General features: G+C 44.1%; 1 protein-coding gene across 2 annotated transcripts in view; it reads left to right on the forward strand.

The window, feature by feature from the left end:
* The window catches only part of LOC105024164 (protein phosphatase 1 regulatory subunit 29), a 121517-nt gene extending 99866 nt beyond the window's left edge, over positions 1–21651 (forward strand). The window contains exons 3-6 of one of the 2 annotated variants that reach the window (XM_034295570.1): positions 7690–7861; positions 8006–8406; positions 10836–10937; positions 11333–21651. In XM_034295570.1, coding sequence (XP_034151461.1) covers positions 8050–8406; positions 10836–10937; positions 11333–13741 — 2868 coding nt within the window. In that variant the 5' untranslated portion in view covers positions 7690–7861; positions 8006–8049 and the 3' untranslated portion in view covers positions 13742–21651. Of the gene's footprint in view, positions 1–7689; positions 8407–10835; positions 10938–11332 lie in introns of both variants that reach the window. The other variant, XM_029123015.2, reaches the window with a different exon arrangement.
* Positions 21652–26413: the final 4762 nt, after the last annotated feature.

The following is a 26413-nucleotide window of genomic DNA, read 5'->3' on the forward strand; positions in this document are numbered from 1 at the left end:
ACTTCAGCGAATGTATAAAATAGTCATAATATAATATGCATTTCTGAAGCTTAATTTTTTTTATTCTGATGCCATTCATTTGCCGTAGTTATGTAAGAATAAAAAAGCACCAATATATATTTTGGTGGTATTTTGCTCCCAAAAAGAAAAGAGGTGTTCAGCTTTGTTGCTATTTACCATCACCTATCACAAAAAAAAAAGTTATTCATGTGTGGTTGACAACTTTTGTACCATGTGGTAGATTGACAAGTACAGTGGGGAGAACAAATATTTCATCACATTGTATGATTTTTAAGTAATTCATTTGCATTTTATTGCATGACATAAGTATTTGATACATACCTGTAGTACCTGTAGTTCCTGTAGTTCTTGACCAGGTTTGCACACACTGCAGCAGGGATTTTGGCCCACTCCTCCATACAGACCTTCTCTAGATCCTTCAGGTTTCTGGGCTGTTGCTGGGCAATACAGACTTTCAGCTTCCTCCAAATATTTTCTATTGGGTTCAGGTCTGGAGACTGGCAAGGCCACTCCAGGACCTTGAGATGCTTCTTACGGAGCCACTCCTTAGTTGCCCTGGCTGTGTGTTTCGGGTCGTTGTCATGCTGGAAGACCCAGCCAGGATCCGTTTTCAATGCTCTTACAGAGGGAAGGAGGTTGTTGGCCAAGATCTCGCAATACATGGCCCCATCCATCCTCCCCTCAATATGGTGCAGTCGTCCTGTCCCCTTTGCAGAAAAGCATCCCCAAAGAATGATGTTTCCACCTCCATGCTTCACGGTTGGAATGGTGTTCTTGGGGTTGTACTCATCCTTCTTCTTCCTCCAAACACTGCGAGTGGAGTTTAGACCAAAAAGCTATTTTTTTGTCTCATCAGACCACATGACCTTCTCCCATACCTCCTCTGGATCATCCAGATGGTCATTGGCAAACTTCAGATTGGCCTGGACATGGGCTGGCTTGAGCAGGGGGACCTTGAGTGCGCTGCAGGATTTTAATCTATGACGGCGTAGTGTGTTACTAATGGTAGGTGATCAAATACTTATGTCATGCAATAAAATGCAAATTAATTATTTTTAAATCATACAATGTGATTTTCTTTGATTTTTGTTTTGGATTCTGTCTCTCACAGTTGAAGTGTACCTATGATAAAAATTACAGACCTCTACATGCTTTGTAAGTAGGAAAACCTGCAAAATCGGCAGTGTATCAAATACTTGTTCTCCCCACTGTAAGTTGAAAACATTAAAAACATTCAAAACGAGCAGAACACAGGCCACTCACGGCACCCTGATGGAAATGAATGACTTTCACTGGTTCGCAAGGGTTTCCTTACTCTCTGTAGTCAAAATGTATGGTCACAAGTGTGTGAATTATTTGGCGTGTGTACTGTATATTTCCATGTTGTACAAGCCTGCCTGACTGCACTGTGATTGGACACATCCTTTCAGACCTTGTACGCACAACTGGTCTCCGATGGCCCACACTTAAAGCCTGTCTGTATACGCTGTCGTACCTGTTACCACGGCGACTCAGTTCGTCCAGCCCCGTCAGATGGGTTTGATGAGGTCATATTGCAGTCAGCACTCAGAGCGGCTTTCTGGGCTCTGCCGCGCGTCAACTTGACCGGGAGTGATTGTTTGCTGTTCAGGGGTTCTAGTCGTCCTCCAACAAATGGGTGTTAACCTTGTGAGCTGCTGCTGACTGCTGTCCTCCCAGGCCGTAGCACTGAGGTCACTCCTGTACCACTCTACTGTGACCCCCGGACATGTTACCTCACAAACATTTCGTTTACAACATCAACTCTGTGGACAGTTATCTCTCTGACTTCAGCGTTTCAACTATTTTTTTCACTTGTTCCTTCACTTTTCTCTTATCATCTCTGACATTATAATTTTTTTACTCCCATGCTATCTTTTTCTTTCTATAGCCTCTTCTTTTATTTTGTTGAAAACAACATCAACAATTGTGCTCTCAGATGTTAAAGTGCTGTAGTGAGGTCGCCTGGGGAGATGTCGTTGTGTTGTGTGTGTGCGTGCACGTGCACTTGTGACTGTGTGTACGTGAGTGAATAGAAATCATGCTCAGTATGTCATTCTGAGCTCTATCTGGAGATGAGTGAATAAGTGCAACTTGTTGTAAACAGTGCTACAAAGAGTATTTACAAGGAAAATGTTCATGTGACTGTGCTCTGTGAAAATTCTATGCAAATTTGAAGCATGTTTGCAGAACAGAACGGGTATAGTTACTCGTCTATTCTGAGCAGTTGCTTCAAGATATTGTACTGCTATTTATCTGCGACAAATGTCAAAGAGGAAAAATACAAAAAGAATGGCTATGATATTCTGGGGTTGCTATGGGGTTGCTTTGCCAATTCTTGGGGTCGCTTGAGCAACCGCAAGCCACCCTCTAGCGCCGCCCCTGTTACTTACAGATTTTATACTGACACAGTCAGTGACGTCCTTGGGCTGTTCACCTAACAAAAGTACCAAGGAGCCACAGAGTGGGAGGCAGGGAGAACATCCAGTACACTCACTCACTGACTGGTTTGCTCTACAAAGTGATGTTCATGAATCATTTAATTTATCTAACCTTTTTGGTCAAAAGATATTCTAGTAAAAAAGTGTACATTTTACTGCGTTCAATTTAGCCAGTAATATTGTACGTAAGGCCCTATAACCTCTCGATGTGGAAAATATAGATGGTTATTGCTGGGAGACTTAAGGTGATTTAAGGTGGACCAAATTAATATTTTCTATGAATATTACACGTTCTATGGCAGACATAGTGGACATAGTGTATATCGACTTGACATAATGTATTTTGGGTTATTTATAAACTAATTTAATTCTGGACACCATCTAATGTAATGTTTTTGGAATCATTAAACATTATGATCTCACTTGTTTTTTAAAATAAATTAATTGAGATTATGTCCTAATTTGGTGCCTCAGATTAAATCAACAATTTATTAATTAACCACCAAGATGCTGGAGTTGTTAAACTAAAACTCAGTCATTATTTAACAAAAGAGGATTTACTTTGTAGTACAGCACATGGGGCCTGTGTATATAGCCAACACACTGACAGTGCTATCTGTCCTTACTACTGATTACCATTCAGGGAGAGGAACCACACTTCATCATGATGGGAGCTAATGAACCCACTCAGATGGGGATTTGACACTAACTCCCTCCCTGTCCCCCTCTGTTTTCATAACCACTAATTGGAGCTGTCAGTCAACGCTGGGTCCTCATGACAACCGATGTGGGACCAATGGGAATTAATAGGGAACTTACTCATAAACTAAAAACCTGAACTTCATGAAGCATACCAAGATAAGCACACTGAATTACATAGAGGAATTAAAGTTATTGGATGAAATACATGGTTGTAACCAAAATACTTTACTTTTATCCCAACCCCTCCTCAAATTGGAGTCGTGGGGGCTGGCTAATGCTCTTACCAATATGCTACCTGCTGCTCCTGGGAGGTTTCTCAGCCAAGTCGATTAGCGTCTTATTTAGTGGGGATGTAAAATGGGCCAGCCACCCAGCCACATGTAGCTTACCTGTTACTGGTGTAGCCTGGTGGACCATTGTCCGTCATTTAAAATGCATAAACCCTCAGACTATTTTATCATCATCATCATCATTTTCCGCTTATCCGGGGCCGGGTCGCGGGGCAGCAGTCTAAGCAGAGATGCCCAGACATCGCTCTCCCTAGACACTTCCTCCAGCTCTTCCAGGGGGACACTGAGGCGTTCCCAGGCCAGCCGGGAGACATAGTCCCTCCAGCGTGTCCTAGGTCTTCCCCGGGGTCTCCTCCCGGTGGGACGGGACCGGAACACTTTCCCAGGAAGGCATTTCAGAGGCATCCGAAACAGATGCCCAAGCCACCTCAGCTGACCCAATGTGGAGGAGCAGCGGCTCTACTCTGAGCTCCTCCCAGGTGACCGAGCTTCTCACCCTATCTCTAAGGGATCGCCCAGCCACCCTGCGGAGAAAGCTCATTTCGGCTGCCTGTATCCACGATCTTGTCCTTTCGGTCATGACCCAAAGCTCATCACCATAGGTGAGAGTAGGAACGTAGATTGACCGGTAAATCGAGAGCTTCGCCTTGCGGCTCAGCTCTTTCTTCACCACAATAGACCGGTACATTGACCGCATTACTGCAGAAGCTGCACCGATCCGTCTCTCAATCTCTCGTTCCATCCTTCCCTCACTCGTGAACAAGACCCCTAGATACTTAAACTCCTCCACTTGAGGCAGGCACTCTCCACCAACCTAAAGTGGGCAAGCCACCCTTTTCCGATTGAGGACCATGGCCTCGGATTTGGAGGTACTGATTTTCATCCCCACTGCTTCACACTCGGCTGCAAACCATCCCAGTGCATGCTGAAGGTCCTGGTTTGAAGGGGCCAACACGACAACATAATCCGCAAAGAGCAGAGACGAAATTGTGTGGTCCCCAAACCTGACACCCTGCACCTAGAAATTCTGTCCATAAAAATTACGAACAGAACCGACGACAAAGGGCAGCCCTGCCGGAGTCCAACATGCACTGGGAACAAGTCTGACTTACTGCCGGCAATGCGGACCAAGCTCCTGCTTCGGTCGTACAAGGACCTGACAGCCCTTAGCAAAGGACCCAGGACCCCATAATTCCCGAAGCACTCCCCACAGGATGCTGCGAGGGACACAGTTGAATGCCTTCTCCAAATCCACAAAACACATGTGGATTGGTTGGGCAAACTCCCATGAACCCTCCAAGAGGGTATAGAGCTGGTCCAGTGTTCCACGGCCCGGATGAAAACCACACTGTTCCTCCTGAATCCAAGGTTCTACTATCGGCCGTATTCTCTTCTCCAGAACCCTGGCATAGACTTTCCCGGGGAGGCTGAGAAGTGTGATCCCCCTATAGTTGGAACAGACCCTCCGGTCCCCCTTCTTAAAAAGAGGCACTGTCCCCAACCGCCACACGATGTTGCACAGGCGTGTCAACCAAGACAGCCCCACAACATCCAGAGACTTGAGGTACTCAGGGCGGATCTCATCCACCCCCGGTGCCTTGCCACCAAGGAGTTTCTTGACTACCTCTGTAACTTCAGCCCGGGTGATGGACGAGTCCACCTCTGAGCCCTCATCCTCTGCTTCCTCAATGGAAGATGTGACGGCGGGATTGAGGAGATCCTCGAAGTACTCCTTCCACCGCCTGACGACATCCCCAGTTGAGGTCAACAGCTGCCCACCTCTACTGTAAACAGCGTTGGTAGGGCACTGTTTCCCTCTCCTGAGGCGCCGGACGGTTTGCCAGAATTTCTTCGAGGCCAGCCGATAGTCCTTCTCCATAGCCTCACCGAACTCCTCCCAGGCCCAAGTTTTTCCCTCCACAACCACCCGGGCTGCAGTCCGCTTGGCCTGCCGGTACCCGTCAGCTGCCTCAGGAGTCCCACCAGGCCTAATTCATAGATCGACCAAAACCGAGTTTTAGATGGTGAGAAGTAGAGTGCTCTGGACCCGGCCGTTTTGTTTAACGTAGGACTTTTTGCTTTTAGAAAAAGTAATTACACACCATTACTATATGGCTGGAGCGCTACACGGACTTGGAAGCATCTCCGTGTGACCCACATGCTCTATTGGATACAGCTGCAGAGTTCCCACTCAGCAGAGACACCACAGAGATGAAAAAAAACACTGAGTAAAACTATTATTACACCTCCTCCCTTCTAGTCCCACTACTCAAACCACTCCTCTGGGTTCCTTTTATGGAGCACTAAATGGGGTCAGGTCTCGTGTGGAACCCAGACAAGAGAGAGCCAACACCCTGACAGATAGACAGAAAATAGATTAGGAAAGTGGAGGGAGAGATTTTCGTAAGGGACAAGGAAAGAAAAAGATTGAGGACACAGGGGAACAAATCTAGCTGTCTTGGTACATATTCTACATGCTAGTTATGCGCCCAACCGTTGAATACACTTTTTTGTTTTTTGTCACAGATAAACCTGTTGGTGGGTTAGGGTTAGTAACAGTTAGGGTTAGGGTTAGTAACAGTTAGGGTTAGGGTTAGGGTTAGTAACAGTTAGGGTTAGGGTTAGTAACAATAATAATTACAGGCCACACCTTTAATCAGCATGAGGTACTGATAAAATATTGGATTCTTTGGGTACTCCCATTTTTAGCAGCAATCAGGAAATGGTGTGGAGAATTGGACCAGATATTTGTCTCTCACCACAGGGGAATGCTGACTAGAATAGACTGGATTGAGATCCAATTGAGAACAGTGGATTGGGAACAGTGGAACTAGGCCTGTTCAGTAATTTTCTGGATCCATGCAGAGAGCTCCTTCTGACTGTCAGCTGTAGTGAGAGGAATACATTGTCTGTCACAACACACTGTGACTGTTAACCATGGCTTGTGTAAATATTTGACTACTGTTCTAATTACATGCAGATTAAATAGAAAATCAATGGTGGAGGACGGGTGGCATGATGTGACTAGAGGGTCTATGGGAAGATAAAGTGTCACAGCCTGCGGTGTAGAGCGCGCACGTGCGTGTGTGTGTGTGTGTCCGCGCGTGTGTGTGTCCGCGCGTGTGTGTGTCCGCGCGTGCGTGCGCACGTGTGTGGGTGTGTGCGCGCGCGCATGCTTGTGTGTGTGTGTTTTACATTTTTTGTGTAATAATGAAACAGCTGAGTCCAGAGGGAGAGATTGAGAGGTCCCAGATATAGATCTGATGAATGTAGCCGGTGTGTAAGACTCCTCCGTGGCCTGCGGAGACTGACAGAGACATGTTGATGGATAGGCATTCAGCTGAGATGGATGACCTACGGCAGGGCCTCTGCCTGGTGATCCCGGAGCAGCACACACACATGGCCGCTGGGACTAGGAGGTTTCTCCGAGCATGCATAGTAGAACACGGTGAGGGAAAGGTTTCATCTGAAGGTGTGGTCCCTGTGGAGCAAGGGCTTCTTTCCTTAAGTTCCTTAAGTTTTCTATGGTGTCAACCTTTTGAGCCCTGAGTACATAATATATTTCCCACCAAAACATGGGCCAACATGACATACAATTGCTATGCAAGAAAGGATGTTACATAGAACTGATTCCATAATGTGATCTTCCTAGAGGAGTTTCCGGGGGTTTATGGCGGAGAGGGATAGCATGAAGTGCTGCTTGTTGGGATTACGTTGTAATCCAGAATTAATCTACAGTGGAGCCTGAAACCTTGACTGTCACATGTGCAACAGTAAAGATGCACAGATTCTACTAGGAGAGCGGCATTATGCATGTTGTAAATTAACATAATGAATACATGGGCTGGATTTTTGTGTTGGGGTTTAATAAAGGTCACTGGATTTCAGCGTGGCACATAGCAGGCCAAGTGCTGTTCTACTGTCACATTTTATGATTATACAGGATGTGTATTCATAGCATCGTGAATGTTTTTGTGTTGGTTTTCTTGCTTTTTCAAGACTGAGGACTCTAGTCCTTTTATGGAAATAGACTGATGTATGATAATAACACTGAAATGTTAGTTTTCTAAAGATATGTTTCTAGTGGCCCATATGGTTGTCTTTCGATGCAACAGTCTTTTGTGTTCTTTAGTGTTTGGCATAGTCCATGTGCATTACATGCTATTATTGTCATATGCTACTGTGTTGTCTCACGGTTATTCTCCTCTCTTCCACAGATCTACGTCTCGCCAGAGGATCCTGTAATTTCCTTTCAGATCAATCTACAAGACTTCCTGTCAGAGAGAGTATGAAGAAGAGCTGTATGACTCCTTATCATAGTCCAACAGGAAGTGACAGGACATGGGGACTCTGCTAATCACCATGACAACTATACAGCTGTGACTGGCTGTGAGAAGCCCCTCCCCCTTTTCTACACCCAAGCCAAACCCCTCACCCCTTTCTGAGGACAACCTAGTTAAACAAGTCCCCCACACTTGTTCTCATTTAAACTCAACCTCTTTGTCTCTTCTTCCAATCCTGATTTTCTTCCAGCTTTACAACCCTCCCTTTTCTGCATTCATCCTCTTTTCTCAATCATGGTCAGCACGGTTTGCCCTCCTTCCTCCTCTTCCGCCTCCACTCTTCTCCTCATCCTTCTCTCTGTCTCCTTCTTTCTCCACCTCCCGGGCCTGGTTCGAGGGGACTGCTGGCTGATTGAGGGTGACAAGGGCTATGTGTGGCTGGCCATTTGCAGCCAGAACCAGCCTCCATACGAGACCATCCCACAGCACATTAACAACACAGTCCACGACCTGAGGCTCAATGAGAACAAACTTAAGATGATCCCCTATACCTCCATGTACCGTTTCACTAACCTCACCGACCTCAACCTCACCAAGAATGAGATCTCCTACATCGAGGACGGGGCATTTGCCCAACAGGCCAACCTACAGGTAAACTGGGAGCTGGGTGATTGGTTGATTAGTTGATTGGTTGGTTTATGGCTGGGTGGGTTAGGATCGTGCACAATTTCTCTAAATGGTACAAAAAAATAAATAGCCTTTTGTTCAAAATATTATGGTTATGGATAGACTCAGAGACCCATTCCTAAAATGCATCTGCAGAAATGTTGTACTATGTCAAAATGTGCCCCATGTTATCAAAGTCACTTGCTTTCAAATTTGATTGTACTTATACAGTGGCTCTTAAAAGTATTCACCCCCATGGACTTCTCCACATTCTGTTACAATATAAAATCTAAATTGATTTAATTGGGGGGGTTCTGCCTCTGATCAACATAAATAAAGTCCAGAATGTCAAAGTGATTTATTTATTTTTTTAAGACAAAATACAAAACACTACAAATACAAAACAGAAAAGTATTGTTTGCAGACATGTTCAACTGCTTGAATCTATACTTGGCCGCAACTAATGCCATGAGTCTGTTTGGATAAGTCTACCAGCTTTGCACATCTGAACACAGCTATTTATTTTCATTGCAAAATGGCTTTATCTACATTTTATAGTCTTTCCACATATTCCTCTATTTGATTGAAGTCTGGGCTTTGACTGGGCCATTCCAGAACATTGACCTTTTTGTTTTTTACCTTCCCCAGTGTGGCTTTGGCTGAATGCTTGGGGTCATTGTCCTGTTGGAAGGTTTATCTTCTCCCAAGTCCCAGGTCTCCTGCAGACAAGCAGTTTCTCTTCCAGGGTTTTGCTGCATCCATTTTGCACATCATCTTCTCAAGTTGTCCGGCCCTGATGCAGTGAAGCTTCCCCATAGCGAAATGCTAACTCCACCGTGCTTGATGGTGGGGATGGTACTCCAAGGATGTTGGGAACATAGCACTTAGGGTTGATACCACTCTTATTCTGTCTAATCAGACCCCAGACTCAGACCCCAGACTCTGTCGTTCAGATACTTAGTTTTTTGAGGACAGCCTATTCTAGACAGATTCACAGTTGTGCCCTATTCCATCCATTTCCTAATAATGGACTTTACAGTGTTCTGGGGTATTCCTTTGTCTTCATGATGAAATTTTTGATAGGAATTTTGCAAACCAACTGTGGGGCCTCCCAGAGGCAAGTGTATTTAACCTAAAAATCATGTGAAACACCTTGATTGCACTCTCCATTCAACTTTTTATGTGACTAAATAAAGACAATAGATTGAGCCACAGCTCATTCAGAGGTGTCATAGAAAAGGGCTTATGCTTATGCAATGAATTGTTTTGAGTTTTATATTTCATTTCACTGAATAATTAATTTGGAACAATTAGAATAATTTGCTGATTTTATTTTGCACTTTGACCTATGGAATTTGGTGTTGATCAGTGACAAAAAGGCATGGATCTGGAAAAATTGCCACAGAAAATATAATTATCTCATCATGCAGCTTAATCTCATCATCAGTCCAGTCCAGTGGATTGGATGGGTCTCCATTGGTCAAGTGCAATGGACCCTTCTCTCAAGTTCAAAGCTCCACATGCAGCAAGGCTATCTTTCTTCATAGGGACTCCTGCATCAGGGCATATATAACCTGTACTCTCTTGTTCCTGACAATGAGGAGAACCAGTGGATGTTCAGGAATAACAATAAGATTGCTGGGTGAGCTGTCTAAAGGCTTCATGGATAGCACTGATGCAAGCCACCACGCTTGTCTTGACTATCTGTCTTCTGTCCTATCTTTCTTTTCTCTGCCTTGTCTCACTCGCAATAGAGAGGGTAGAAACCTGGAGGATGTGTGGCACTTACACATCCAGCACATCAGCAGGAGTTAGTCATGGTTCTTGGGCACAAACTACTGACAATGTTTTTCCCTAGGCGTGCTGCTGATATACAGCACTAGGATGACACAACAGGGTTTAGAGTTTGGAAGTGGGTCCCAAGTTGCACCAGATCCTCAACAGTTTGCAAAGTTTGCTGGCAAAACAGGGCCAAAGCACTTGGGAATTACTTTAATGATCTCATGCTCTGTAATGTAAACCTTCCATCACATGCATAGAACTTTTTAGGACAAAGGAAATTACAAACCCATTCTGCCAGTTCATTCTCATAATCCTCAGAGACAAAGGCTGAAAGGAATCGTTTCTGAAACTGTTCAATGGCTGATTTCCACCAATCTCTTTCTTTCTGATGGTTAATCATTTCTAATGAAAAGAACATTTGGAAATGGGGTGCATACAGGGTATTGGTCATAAACTGTTCACAGAAATAGACAGAGTTTAAGTGTGATTATGACGTCATGGATGTGAAAGCTGGTGATAAACGTCAGACATTCACTATTTTAGATGTGGCACATAGAATTTACTCTGTGAAAAAGTATGTGTATACATCTATATCCTAATTAATACACAGATATAATGTTATTCTAATCCAGGTCCTCCAGCTAGGCTATAATAAGCTGACCAACCTGACTGAAGCCATGATGAGGGGCCTGGGACGGCTGCAGCTCCTCTTCCTCCAACACAACCTGATAGAGGTAGTGGATTTTGTTTAGCTCTAAATCAGCATTGGGCAAACTAAGGCCCGTGGGCTGTATTCGGCCCGCGAGGCAATTGTCCTCAAAACTATAAAATAGTTTTGAGGGGAAGTAAAACAACTCATTTGTATACTGGATCTGAATTTTTAATATTTAGACATTGTAATGGACCTACTGTGTACGTGTTTTAATTATTGGCATTTTCTGGCATACAAATAATTTATGGTTAACAAATTACAAAACAAATATGGCCCTCCATTTAATTTCAAAATCCTGATGTAGCCCCCAAGCCAAAAAGTTTGCCCTCCCCTGCTCTAAATTAATAGTTATATTGCTTTACAATGTGGTTCAGATTCTTTTAAGTCTTGTTCTCTGTTTCTCTGTCTTTCATCAAGGTAATCACCAGCAATGCATTGGATGAGTGCCTGAGTCTCAACAGCATTGATCTGTCATCCAACAAGCTGGCCCGCCTCGACCCGTCCACCTTTACCATTTTGACCCGCCTCATGGTTTGTGAGCTGGCCGGGAACCCTTTTCACTGTGGCTGTGACCTGTACAACTTCCTCACCTGGCTGGAGGCCTTCAACAACGTCACACGCACCTATGACAGGCTCCAGTGCGAGACCCCCAGGGGGATGTTTGGCTACCCTCTTCTGAGTCCCATTGCTTCTGGCACCGCCGGGCACAACGCTCGCACAGTCCTCTCCTCTATCTGCCGGGATGGGGTCTTCATCCCCGGGATGACATCCCTCCCACCCGACTCTGACACATCCGGAATGGGCCCGGACATGTTTGACCGCGTGGGTCCGTACCACCAACCCACCACTTCATCCTCCTCCACAGAGCACAGCTTCAGCCCCAGCATCAAGCTCCACCATGTGTCCCTCAGCACAGCCTCTATTGTGGTCCAGATCCCCAATCCTTACAGCAAAATGTACATCCTGGTGCAGTACAACAACACTTTCGTCTCTGACGTCGTGAACCTGAAGCTAAACAAGGAGAAGATCACGTTGAACAAGCTCAAGCCCCACACCAACTACACCTACTGCGTGGCCTCAATCAAGAACTCCCAGCGCTATAACCACACTTGCCTCCAGTTCACCACGCGGGCTCAGAGCCAGGACGACATGCCGGCAACGACCACAACCACCACCCACTACATTGTGACCATCGTGGGCTGCCTCTTCGGCATGCTCTGCATCCTGGGCCTCGTCTACTACTGCCTGAGGAAGAGGAGGAGGCACGAGGAGAAGCAGAAGTCCATCTGTGTGAAGAAGACCATCTTGGAGATGAGGTACGGTCCAGAGGTGGCGGCTGCTGTGGGGAACGACCCGTCAGCGGTGCAGAAGCTCCAAGAGCAGGCCCAGGGTCAGGGCCACCATTCGTACCAGCACCACGCGCACGGAGGCAAGCTGCCCATGTCGGCCTCCTCCTCCTCGGGCATGCTCCACTCCGCCAACACCTCATCCTCCAGGCTCTCCTCCATCCCTCAGGACAAGATGGCTACAGCCTTCTCCGAGGCCATGCTGACCAGCAAAGGCAACTACATGGATGTGAGGAACGAGGGGGGGGTGAGAGATGGGGGCATGGGGGGAGGAAAGGGAGGGATGAGGGATGAGGATCTGAGAGAGGAGGATGGATCAGACGCTGGGGATCATTCTGACGATGATGGGCGTGGCTCAGCTTCTGAGATTTCCACCATCGCCATGGAGGTGGACAAGGTCAACCAGATCATCAATAACTGTATCGACGCCCTAAAGCTAGACTCCACTGCCTCCTCTGACACCATCACCACCTCCTACCCAACCTCCACCCCGTCCACCTGCACCTCCTCCCTGACCCGTGGCCTCATCCCCCTTTCCCCCGGTGTCACGGAGACCTGCCCGGGCCTACCCTCCCCAACCACCAAGATCCCGCCTCCACCGCCGCTCCCCTTCTCCGTCCCTCTCTCGGAGCGCCCAGGGATCAGCGGCGGCGGGTTCGTGTCGCCTCCCTACCGCCCCCCTCCTCCGGCGTCTGCCGTCCGCCCCATCCAGAGGCAGATGAGCGCAGATGCGGCGGTGGTGATCACCGGCGTGAAGAAGCAGTGCGGTGCCTCCTCCTGCAGCTCCGTGGGACGTGACCGGGATCGAGGGACCGGAGGAGGGGGAGCTCGGGTCTACAGCCTGGATGTCCACGAGCCTCGCAGCCCGGACCCCTGCCAGCAGTACCCCGGAGAGAGAGGCAGCCCTGTGGGTTGCGGAGAGCCCCAGGAGCGGCTGCCTCTGGTGGGGAGCGCCGGAGGCGGAGGTGGGGGTGGTGGTGGGTGTGGTAGTGGAGGAGGTGGCGGTGGTGTTGATGGTGTGACCAATCAGCACCACCAGCACCACCAGCAGCAGCAGCAGCAGCAGCACTTGGAGGTGCAGCAACAGGGGCAGGGCCAGCAGGGGGACTACCACTGCTCAGAGCACCGCCACTCCGTCCCAGCCCTGTACTACGAGGGCTCCCACCAGGGCTCCCCCCACCAGAGGGCCTCCTTCCTCAAGCCCCTGACCCGTTCCCGCCGCGACACCGCCTCCTACTCGCAGCTGTCACCCACCCGCCATCAGAACTACTCCGGGTACTCCTCCAGCCCAGAGTATTCATCTGAGAGCTCCCTGAGGATCTGGGAGAGGTTCCGGCCCTACAAGAAGGGCCAGCGCGATGAGTCATGCTACGTCACGGCCGGGAATGCCTTGAGGAAGAAGGTGCAGTTTGCCAAAGGGGAGGACCTCCACGACATCCTTGATTACTGGAAAGGAGTTTCAGCTCAACAGAAGCTGTGAGAGGGAAGACAGGAAATCAGAGTGAGGCAATGTGGGCTATTGAGTTTTGAGTAATGGGACTCTTGTTGTTCCTGATTGGCTGGCAAACCGCCAATTTCAGATGCCAGCCAAAGGGAACAAGCAAAACTTTGATGAACGAGAGGAGAGAGGGCAGTGAAAGTTAAGTTGAATTTGACAGAGCCTCATATATTGCAGTAGGTTTTTTGATACGTGTAAAAACATGTTGTAATCAGATGGACCCGGGCAGAGAGAGGTTATAGTGCAGCACCGTAGGATAATTGTGACAGTGAATAGAGTGGACTGTAGCACTATGTCTGGAACTTTCACCTTCTTGGGAGTTCTATTTAGAGCCAGGTAGCCAAGGCCAAACATCTCATCAGTATTCAGTCAACTCTTCATGTGGAATTCACCTTTTGGAGTGTCATTGTCTGTGACACATTTTCATCTGTGTGTAGCGACAGGGTCTCATTCAGTAACAGTAGCGCACATCCCAATGGTTTGTGTGTGTGTGTGCGCGTATGTATGAGTCAGTCCCCTCCATGTGTTTCTTGCCTCTTGTATGGTACTGTGTTCATATGCTAGCCGGCGATAATTAGTGTGTCTGTGTGTGTCCATATGTCCGTGCTAGCCAGCGGTAATATCCATGCGTGTGTGTTGATGAGAGCCAGAGAGGTAATATATCCAGAGAGAGAATGGAGGGGGGAAACTTGGTGGTTGTTAAAAAGAGCTGTCAAGCAGAGCCACTTCTCCGTACGATCATCCATGACATGCTGCTGGATGCGGCAGAAACATTTGCATTTCAATAGTGGCTGTCAGACACACACACACACAGCAAGCAGAGAGAAATGAAAAGGGAAAAAAAAACACTCAAGGACGCTTTACTGTGTCAGGATAGATAGTACAGGCTTTGTTGGGGTCTCAAATGCCATCCTTTTCCCTATGTAGTTCACTCCTCACTCTGGTCAAAGTGCTATTTAGGGGAATGTGTTGACAATTGGGATGCGGACTTCGGGTCCTCGGTTAGCCACATCTCTATCCAAGCAGGCGGGGTTTGGTACAGTGAACCGGGCGGGGTAATGTACGGCGATACATTAATTCTGTGCGTCTTGTGAAGATAGGGAACTCGCACTGCGCTGTTAAACAACAACCTTGCCCCCAAAAACACAGATATGCAGTCAGGAGCAGCTGATATTTGGCTCTACATACTGATGGAAATATGACCTGGACCCATGTGAATTTAGATTATACTGTGAAAAGCTTGTTGCTATCGGTATCCAGAGGTACAAGTCATCATGACTCACAAGGTTCAGTTGACAGTTTAATAAAGAGGGAGAGAAGGAGAGAGTAGGAACCGAGAGACATAGAAGAGAAGAAATAAATATAGGAATATTAAAAAATAGAAATACATTCTGTGTACTGTGCAAATGCAGGAGATGAAGTAGATCAACAGAGGTCAAGTATCATCAGATATCAGCATGAAACGTCGACCCCCTGTAAATAATATGATGTAAAATTATTATTTGTCTTTACTGGCAAAGCACTTCACACACGCTTCCTCTCCCAGTTCTACTGTCCAGACGTTATGGCTAAGCCTCCAGTTACTGCATTAAAGTAACCCTGTGTTGTTGTCTAATGTGAAATTGAAAGAGAAAGTGGGACACTATTAATTAACACCAACATCTCTATTTCGAAATATGAATGTCTGCTTTAATGATGACACGCTTATTAACAGTTAATCAGGACTGTTTCATAGCAACGTCTATGTGTGTGTGTGTGTGTGTGTGTGTATAGTCGATATGTTGTGGGTCCTCTGAGTAGTGTTTCATTTGAAGTTATTTGACTAGGTCTGTCTGACTGATTTGATAGTTGATTAACCCGAGTCTCCTGATGTTTGCCCTTTATACCGTTGACCTTCTGTGACCCACATTGCTCCAAGGCCAAGTAATACACATGATGGGATTATATTATTGACAGGCAGTATGGAGAAATGCACAAATCAAGACTGAATGTCTCATACGCTCTGCACACACACACACAAACACACACTGCTTAATTAATTGAATTGACTCTCAAAAGGTCTATTTAAATTTAAATCGAGGTTATCTTATAAAGTTCCATCAGTAGAAACACTGTGCTAGTGTCCTGTAATGTGGTACCCAAGAAGGTGCTTAACATCTTCCCAAATCAAATGAATATCACTACCACTCATTCTCTCTTTCGGGTGATCCACACTAACTTACTCTCTCTTTAACACACACCAACACACACACCACTCACACACCTCTCTCACTTACCACTCTGCTTGGGCCACACAAGGCTTCAGTGGCGTGTAGTGACTGAACACAATACCTCCATGTACCATAGAGTTTGGCAGAATAACACCTGTTCTCTTTTATTCAAGGAGGAAAGCTGGAAATTGCCATCCTCGGAGAGTTAGTTCTAGTCCTCCACAAGGCTTTTTTTACCCGTCCGTTTCCAGACTCCCTCCCACTAGAATTGTTTTCATTTTTCTCAAGTCTGTCATCTTGTCTCTGCCGTGTTCGTGATGACATGATGCGGGATGACATGATGCAGGTTAAATGGAGTGGACATTGTGTAAATGTCACCTGGATGTTACCTGGGTGTTTCTTTGGCCTCTCTGTTTTCTGAGTGAAGTTTTGTTCGATTGTGTTTGATTTATGCTGTGAGACAGTTTAGAGGTCAAAAGTTTAGATTAAATACAGACTTGTAGTGCCACCCTGTTTGTTTACCATTGGAAGCGACAAGGTCATGGAAGAAAACGACAGGTCTCTCAGTGAAAGAGGGAAAAGGAACTTCCAGACAACAGTCTTCCCTGGAAATGACAAAAACAGCAAACAGTAACATTTTGGATTTATAAGATGAGATGCCCAATGATTTGCTCTTTAAAAGACAGTACATCTGAAAATTCCACTGAGGAACTGCAATGCTACCGGAGGCTAACTGTGACTGACTCTGCCCTTCAACATTTACCCACCGTATGGACATGAAAAATACACATGCTCAGAAAGGTGAGTTTTATCATGTCATATTGGCTCAAAATTGGCTTAAAACTCCTAATATAAGTTTACATGTGAAAAAAAATCCCACCCCTTCAAATGAAGGTTGATACAGCTGTGAAGGAATTTCATCTATACAAACCAGTTCCATTTTTACAACCATTACTGCCACCATTTTGAGTGCGCTGAAGTACATTGTGATACAAAAATTATTTGATGGTTGTTTAATATTGCAGTTTCATATGTTTTAGAGGTCATATGACATTATTTGAAACTGGTATTTTTTGTATTCTGAATTGCCAACTAAAGTACTACAATTTGCCATTTATTTGTTTTTCTATTCATTAAGTAAGACTAAGAGTAAGACTGAAGCTCATCCAAGTGCTTTCCTGCTCGAGGATTTTCCTAACTCACAATGCTGAAACAACGTTCCCTAACTGCTTTTGTAACGTGGCATCACTTGCATAAGTTGCACCTTTAACGAAGTAGAGTGACAATCGTGTCTGTGGTTTTGAAAAATAACAGTGGGCGCTCTTCTTTCCGCCTGCTTTCATAATGGCTTAAGAGTCTTTGCAGTGATTTCACTGAGCGTTTATCCTGTAGCCCACTTCCTTGCAATCCATCATTTCAATGCTGTTGTCTTTGAAAACCATTGCACTACATTGTAAATACTGTGTGCACAACGACTGAATAAAGTACCATTTAAGATAGCCCATATATACACTAATCTTCCACTTGATCGTCAGGAGTGGTCAAAGCTATGCGTCCTAAAATAGCTAACTACTGTTTTTCTGTTTAAATAATACATGGTGTCCCTGCTAACTTCCAGCGAGGGGTGTAATGGTTGTGGTTTAGATGAGCTGTTGTGTTAAGTAGCCTTTGTTTGGGCTTATGAGATATTTAGTAGAACAGAGCTGTGTTTCGGGGGTTTATTGGAGCATAAAAGTTGGAAACTGCAGTGCTGAGCTGTCACACCAAAGGAACCACTGGTGGATGACATAGAAGACTGACATTAGGAAGGTACATGCATTGCGGCAAGGTTTGTTTTCATAGCAAATTGAGTTTATTGTTGTATAGCTTATGTACTGTACCTAGGTACTTCATAAACATTTTAACAAGCACGGCCTCGCACTAAGGACATCTTAGTAAGCATAAAAAATATACACATTGGTTGGAATCACTATTTTCATAGCCTTTACAAGTCACTGCCTAAAATCAATGACCGCTGATTTACACTGAGTAAGACGCATTCTCAAACATTTTGGGGATGTTTTTCACAGTAGGATAGCATTTATTTAATTGTGATTTCTTGGCAGTTTAATATATTCTATATGGTTTGATTTTGTCCCAAAAATAAGTGTTTGCATTTAAGACAGATATATTCCTTTCCTGTGATTTTGTTTTGCACTATTACAGTACATTAGTGCCTTGTTGTATACACAGTGGATGAATTGGAATAGTTTTCATCTATACATCATATTTCTATTCTTCTTTGAACTCTGTCATTTAGGTCATTATTGTGGAGACATTGCAAAGTTGTTGTTTTGTCCTCTGTTGTCTCACATCCATGTGGTGACAACATTTTTACATCTATTCATTTGTTTGGAAAACTGTTTTATGCTTCACATGTATCTTACATGTTTTACATTATTATTATTATTATTATTATGTTTGTCTTGGTATTGGCAGTTACTGCACTCTGTAGCTGGTTTAAACTCCTCAGTTGCCTTATGACATCCCTCACCAGTTTCACTCCTGTCCTGCAAATCTGTTCAGAACGACAAATGTATATTCAGTATGTCTCATTTTGATTTGACCATGCCTACAGAGAAATTCACTCTCTTGTTTGTTAAAATATACTGTAGTTACCAAACTGCCAATCACTGCCCTTCTTTATGAAGTTTACAAAATGCTCCTTGGTCATTTTAACTACTAAAAGTACTGAAAATAACTCATTTAAGCATGCCTGAAAGAGTCTAAAAGCTTTATTTGAACAATTTTTTATTTTTTTTTTATGTTCTTTTCACGTTGACACTATGAAATAGTTTGTGTTGCTCAAACAAAATAACAAATCACAATTAAATGAATTGTTATCCCCCTTTGTTACTCGTCAAAATGTAAAACCCCAAGTTGGTGTATACTTACCACACACGCTCCACTCTATTCCTCCAATGTGGTTCCAGTCTTGTGGCCTCAGCAGAGCCCTGTGAAAACATCTGTAGATGCTGATTAAGGCTTTAGAAGTCCTGTTAAAATCTAATCCAGTTATTCGGGCGGGCCTTGGACTCTATTTTTCTCAGCACTGTGCAAAATATAAAAAAAATTTGAATGAGTTTCTAACATAGACAAGAGTTAAGAATTGCACTCCCTGTGAGACCCAGTTTCTGGATTGAAAGTTCCTCATGGAGACAGAGGCTCTCATTGGGCTCTGGGGAACCGCGGTCCACTACGTAGGGAAAGCATTTGAACAGCAGACAGACATCAGCAGCTGGCGGCAATGACACCCATGCCTTATGTTTCAAATGGTGCATGATCACATGGTGGAGCAGTAACTATTTTATGTTTTCCCAATGCAAAGAGAACATCTCTAAAGGCCCTGGGATGTCTGTGGTTCTGTCCCAGTAGCCACCTCTCTCTCTCCTCAGATGTGTGTGCAGACTGCAGGCCACCGGCAGTGAAGAGAGCCCACTGGTGCTCTAATCGTGCTGTTCATTCTGATCAGTGATTCTCTACCCCAAAGCTGTGAGGAACAGAAGGTTCTGGGCTGTGAATGTAGAGCAGCAGAAAGACAGGATGAAGAGAAAGAGACTGGTCCTAGCAGACCCACAATGTATGGAAGCTAAATAGAGGGAAGGGGCGAGAGAGTGCAATGAACAGCCTGAGAGGATTGGTGAGAGAGAGAGAGACAGAGAGAGAGAGGAGTGAGGGGAGGGGAACAGAAAAGACAGCATTACAAAATGCAAAAAATGGATTACTTTTCCATGGGCGTTTTCCTCATTTTCTAAGCTCTGTCCCTCCGCCTGCATTCAAACTTTCTCCCATCTACAACACAGGCCAGACAGGCAGGAGGACAGCAGCTTTACAGCTGAAAAATGAGGCTTTGTTTCAGTGTTTCTTTCCATGCGTGTTATGGTAAAAGCTGGGGGGAATAGCTACAAAAAGCACACTTCATTTGAGAAGGCCCAATCGCTGACAGTGTATACTAACCTACCAAATTACTTTGGATGTTTGATTTGTACAATGGACTACAAATGTATACTTCCGCCAATGCACGTTGCTCTGGTTAACAGTGTCTGCTAAATGACGTCGCAGAACCCCATTTAGTTGAAAAATAGTTTTTGGACGTGCTGCATCAATATTTCAGCCTCTAAAGAAACCTGTTCTCTGTGTTTTCACCTACAGTTGTTCCTGCTGGATGAATACAGTATGTAGCGCTGCCTATCTGTCGCTCTGAATTTGAACGCAGTCCTGGGAGTGTTTTGAGGGTGAGCCACTCAGACCTCCTGCTGTCAGTACGGCTTCCTAGCTAGTTCAATACCAGTGTCTCTCAGCCAGTTGTGATTATGAAGCTACAACGTTTGCTGCATATTGACCTTGCATGGGAGGTGGGGTTCAGGGGTCAGGCAAAGCATTCCTTGTCTCACCAAACACTAGAGACTCCCTCGGGCAGGCTAACATTATGTTTTGAGGGAGTATGTATGCTGGGTATGGCTCAGAGGATTCGGAGGATTCACAAAGTCACAATTTCTCTCGAGCATTTTGGGATTTGCTGCAATAAGACAATGTCTTAACCAATAATTGGGCATAAAATTGTGAGATAAAATTAAGAGTACATTTATGGAAATATATATAAAAAAAAGTGAGGAGAGGTATAGAAGGGAAGAAGCGCTGAAGGGTAGAGAGAGGAGAGGGAGTCGAGAGGGAGACAGCGGAGAAGGAGAATTGGAGAGGAATGAGCGGTGAGGGAGAGGAGAGAAAGGAAGGAATGAAAGGCAGGGAGAGAGAACACAAAGCAGGATGACTAAACAGAAGTCAGCCATGTCCTAAACACAGTACAGTAATGGGCTGATCTTCAGAGAGGAGAGAAGAAGAAAGGATTCACAGAAATGTGTACAAATACACTCTACAGGGATGACGACATGTCTCAGAACCTCTACCAGAAGCTTCCAACTTTGTTCAATCAGGAATTTGTCGCTGGACTGAATACAGAATACTGAACACCCACAGAGAGTAAGCAAGAGATAGAAAGAAAGAGAAGTACAGAGCGAGAGCAGAAAGCGTGGGAAGAGGAGAGTACCACAAAACAGTCTGAGGAACATTGGAACGTCTCTCTGGTATAGAGCAGGTCTGTGACCAGATAATAAAATCCTGCTCATGTTCCCACTGACTGTCTCCTATCTACAGTGTTTCATCGTAATTAGTCTCAAACAATAGCAAGCCTCAATTTATCATTATCTATGCCTGGTCTCCATTGTTGACCATTGCACAGGCTCCCCAAGCACTGAGGAGCCTGAATCAAGTTGGGCCAAAGGCCTAATCAAAATGCCTGTCGCTCTTATAGACAGTGTGCCCGAGGAATAATTGATTTGATTTGTTAGAGGATGTGCCTGGGAATAAAGTACTTCAATACTTTATGAAATGTGATTTTGCTAGACAGCAAAAAATCCTTTATTATATTGGTCTTTAAAATAGAAAAAATAAAATAAAACAAATAGAAGTCCACTGTACATCATTACTGCTTCATTTGTCTCTGGAACATGTGGTCGCTAAGAAGTGACTTGTAAACACATTAATATTACTATTCATATACTGTATAATCAGCAATTCACATACAGTGCTGGAAAAAATTAAGAGACCACGGCAAAATTATCAGTTTCTCTGGTTTAACTATTCATAGGTATGTCTTTGAGTAAAAAGTTTTGTTTTATTCTGTAAACTACTGACAAAATTACTCCCAAATTCCAAATACAATGTTTGTCATTTAGAGTATTTATTTGTAGAAAATAACAACTGGTCAAAATAACCAAAAATAACATGCATTGTTTTCAGACCTCATATAATGCAAAGTAAAACAAATTCATTTTCATTTTTCAACAACTAAATACTAATGTAATGAGTTCAGAAATCAATATTTGGTGGAATAACCCAGATTTTTTTATCACAGCTTTCATGTGTCTTGGCATGCTCTCTACCAGTCTGTCACATTGCAGTTGGGTGACTTTATGCCACTTCTGGCACCAAAATTCAAGTAGCTCGGCTTTGTTTGATGGCTTGTGACCATCCATCTTCCTGTTGATCCAATTACAGAGGTTTTCAATGGGGTTCAGGTCTGGAGATTGGACTGGCCATGACAGGGTCTTGATCTGGTGGTCCTCCATCCACACCTTGATTGACCTGGCAGTGTGGCATGGAGCATTGTTCTGCTGGAAAGAACAATTCTCAGAGTTGGGGAACATTGTCAGAACAGAAAGAAGCAGGTGTTCTTCCAGGATAGCCTTGTATTTGGCTTGATTCATGCGTCCTTCAGTAAGACATATCTGCCCAATTCCAGCCTTGCTGAAGCATCCCCAGATCATCATCGATCCTCCACCAAATTTCACAGTGGGTGCAAGACTCGTTAGGCTTGTAGGCCTCTCCAGGTCTCCATCTAACCATTAGATGACCAGGTGTTGGGCAAAGCTGAAAATTTGACTCGTCAGAGAAGATGACCTTACTCCATTCCTCTACGGTTCAATCCTTATGGTCTTTTGCAAACTTCAGCCTGGCTCTTCTTTTTTTCTCATGGCTTTTTTCTAGCTTTGCCCCTAGGAGCATGTTTCAAACCGTCTTCGCCGTGCACTTCACCCCAGCTGCTGTTTGCCATTCTTTTTGTAGGTCACTTGATGTCATCCTATGGTTGTTGGGTGACATTTGAATGAGTTGACGGTCATCTCGGTCAGTGGACAGTCGTTTTCATCCTGTGCCAGTCTGTAGTTTTGTTGTCCCCAATGTCTGTTGCTTGACCTTGTTCTTATGTACCGCCGTCTTTGAAATGTTCAGGATGGAAGAAACCTGACCCTAACCGTATCCCACTGCCAGTAAAGCCAGAATTGAACCCTTCTTTTCCTTACTCAAAGCTTTTCTTTTCAAATCTTTTGTCCTGCTGAATTGTTTTTTTTTTAATTCAAATTATCTTTGAGGTACTACTTGCACTGTTTTTGCCGTCCAGCTGGTCCTATTGCAAGTGGATAGTGATGACCACATCAAATTAGATTTGGTTCAGATGATCACCTAATCAGTACGTCATTAAGTATAATGAGATGTGCCTGTGTTGGAATTTAACAGACACTGGAATGGAATGGCTGCCATACATGTAGAAAGGCTGATTTAAGAACAATTAGGAGTGGCCTTTTCATTTTTTCCAGAGCTGTGTGTGTATATATATATATAGTAGGAGAACAAGTATTTGATACACTGTCGATTTTGCAGGTTTTACCACTACAAAGCATGTAGAAGTCTGTAATTTTTATCATAGGTACTCTTCAACTGTGATTGACGGAATTTAAAACAAAAATCCAGAAAATCACATTGTATGATTTTTAAGTAATTAATCTGCATTTTATTGCATGGCATAAGTATTTGATACATCAGAAAATCAGAACTTAATATTTGGTACAGAAATCTTTGTTTGCAATTACAGAGATCATACGTTTCCTGTAGTTCTTGACCAGGTTTGCACACACTGCAGAAGGGATTTTGGCCCACTCCTCCATACAGACCTTCTCCAGATCCTTCAGGTTTCGGGGCTGTCGCTGGGCAATACGGACTTTCAGCTCCCTCCAAAGATTTTCGATTGAGTTCATGTCTGAAGACAGGCTAGGCCACTCCAGGACCTTGAGATGCTTCTTACGGAGCCAGTGCAAATTGATTGAAGTAGACTGGGTTTGATTTTGGCAGTGTCCCTATTTGAAAGACGGTATTTAGAACACAAAATAAGATTAATTATTAATTATTCAGAAAGATCTTTCTTGGCAAAGTGTTGTGGATGTCGTATCAATCAGTCTATCATGCCTTGTGTCAATTAAAATGCAAGTCGATTGCAAGTTCACTACTGTGTAAGGAACAATTATTAATTATCACAGCTGGGATTTAATTAATTGTCAAATATGTTTTTAATTAACTCCTTTACTTCATTGTTTGTGTACCCTGTTATACTGCTCATAGCCCATGTATGAAAGCACGCTGTGTCTCTGACAAGATCAATGAAGTTGAGTCGCTATGGCACAGAAGGTAACAAATCTGTCTTGTTACTACAGGAGCTAGCGATTCTGTCTTGTTACTGCAGGAGGTAGCAATTCTGCCTTGTTACTGCAGGAGCTAGCGATTCTGTCTTGTTACTGCAGGAGGTAGTGATTCTGCCTTGTTACTGCAGGAGGTAGCGATTCTGTTTTGTTACTGCAGGAGATGGCGATTCTGCCTTGTTACTGAAGGAGGTAGTGATTCTGCCTTGTTACTGCAGAAGGTAGCGATTCTGGCTTGTCACTGAAGGAGATGGCGATTCTGTCTTGTTACTGAAGGAGGTAGCAATTCTGCCTAGTTACTGCAGGAGGTAGCGGCACTGCCTTGTCACTGAAGGAGGTAACGATTCTGCCTTGTTACTGAAGGAGGTAGCAATTCTGCCTTGTTACTGAAGGAGGTAGCAATTCTGCCTTGTTACTGCACGAGGTAGCGATTCTGCCTTGTTACTGCACGAGGTAGCGATTCTGCCTTGTTACTGCACGAGGTAGCGATTCTGCCTTGTTACTGCAGGAGCTAGCGATTCTGCCTTGTCACTAAAGGAGTTAGGGATTCCGCCTTGTTACTGCAGAAGATAGTGATCCTCCCTTGCAACTGCCAGCAATTGGGTTGCTGGTTCACATCCATGAGCAGGAAAGTATTACGGAGAGCTTTTAAACCTGTCCCAAATTAAGGCTCAGGAAAGTCCAAAACAACAATAGTTTACCATTTATTCTGATGACATTAACACATTTGTTTTTTGCCATACATATTCCATTTTCAAAGGTTTGTCTCCCAAAGAGAATAGGAATTTAAAAGAATCTGTGTAATATCTGTGAATTTTATACTCTACAAAAAAAAAATGTATATGGTTGTTTTTCTACTGAGCTTGATCTTGTCTGTCAATTTGTTTGGGTACATTTCTTTCTGTTTGGGTTGGGATTTGGGATTGTGGAACTGACAGTTTTTAGTACTTGCAATGATCTACTGTATGTCCTGAAGAGGTTTAAGAATAGAGAATAGTTTAACAAGTGAATAAAAAATAAATAAAGTGTTATATTTGCATGATTTCCTGTATTTTTCAAGAGAAGAAATATATTGTTGTGTATAACGAGTGGACTTATGTTGACAACAAACTGTAGGGCCTGAAATACACTGGTTGTCAAGAAATGTACTAATTTCTTAAAGTTTGAGTAACTTTTTTTTAATCTCTAATGTTTAACAGTTGCATCTTTATCTGGTACTCTGGTATTTAGTTTCAGCCTACTGTATTTTCTACTGACACTGTACTTGACGGTTCTCAGATTTATCATGTATATCATGAGATGGGATTAAGTGTGCTATGGAAAAAACCTTCAGGAACGTGGGTTATTTACATCTTTCTGTTTGGAAAGCTGTAATGTTCTCTCTTTCTCTCCATTGCAATAATAATTAAATCCAACAGACAACAGAAATTCCATCCTCCCTGCTTCCTTCATCAAGTCTGCTTCTGCTGTGATAATCTGTCGTTTCTGAAACGGGATTTCGTCATGTGGAGAGTGAATACTGTTACATACACTAGCATGTAAGGAATCTCACCAATCACAATGAGTGGAACATTAGCTTAACATACAGGTACCCTGGCTAGCAATATGTGTGGTTTAGTGCAACATTTTTACCAAATGGGGAAATGCATTTCAAGCCATGTACAAAATATGAAAAATCTGCCAAATTAAATGGGATGCATTTTCAAATTAAATTGTATGTATGACATACAAACAATACATTTGTGAATATTTCTGGAAAATATACGTTACCTTTGTTTAAAAATATTTGTACCATTTGTATTCTTTTTTTGCTTATACGTACAACTGCACACACACACACATAAAGACACACTACACCCTACATGGTTAAGCATGCTATTTAGACTTTTGGGTCCTATTTAGTCTCATCCATAATGCGGTCCTGTGCCCTCACACACCCACCCCCTGCTAGCTCAGCTATCAGTTCTACAGACATGCTTGTCTACATGCAGGCGCAGTGTACAGTGAAAGAGGATGCATCGTATCATTGGGGACTTTTGAGATCACATTTGATGTTCGTGGTGACAGGTAAATGAAACCACTGGGAGTAGTCATCTTCAAGACGAATTTTACTTTTATCCTTAGTGGCAGAGAGCAGCCAGAGCAGAACAGGGGCAGAGCGAAACAGTGCATTTCATTTCTTGGCTGTGAGTCAATGACATGCTTGCTGGTTCAGCTTGCCCATTATCTTTTCAATGTGACAGCAGGCCATAACTCACACATGTTTACATTGCTACAAAGCGGATCTGTGATGGGGAACCCGTGCCAAAACATAACAAGCTGTCCAATATCAATTACACAGGCAAATGAAACACATTAACCTCTCCTCTGGGTGT

Source organism: Esox lucius, chromosome 11, assembly GCF_011004845.1.
Source record: "Esox lucius isolate fEsoLuc1 chromosome 11, fEsoLuc1.pri, whole genome shotgun sequence".
In the NCBI taxonomy this organism is placed as follows: domain Eukaryota; kingdom Metazoa; phylum Chordata; class Actinopteri; order Esociformes; family Esocidae; genus Esox; species Esox lucius.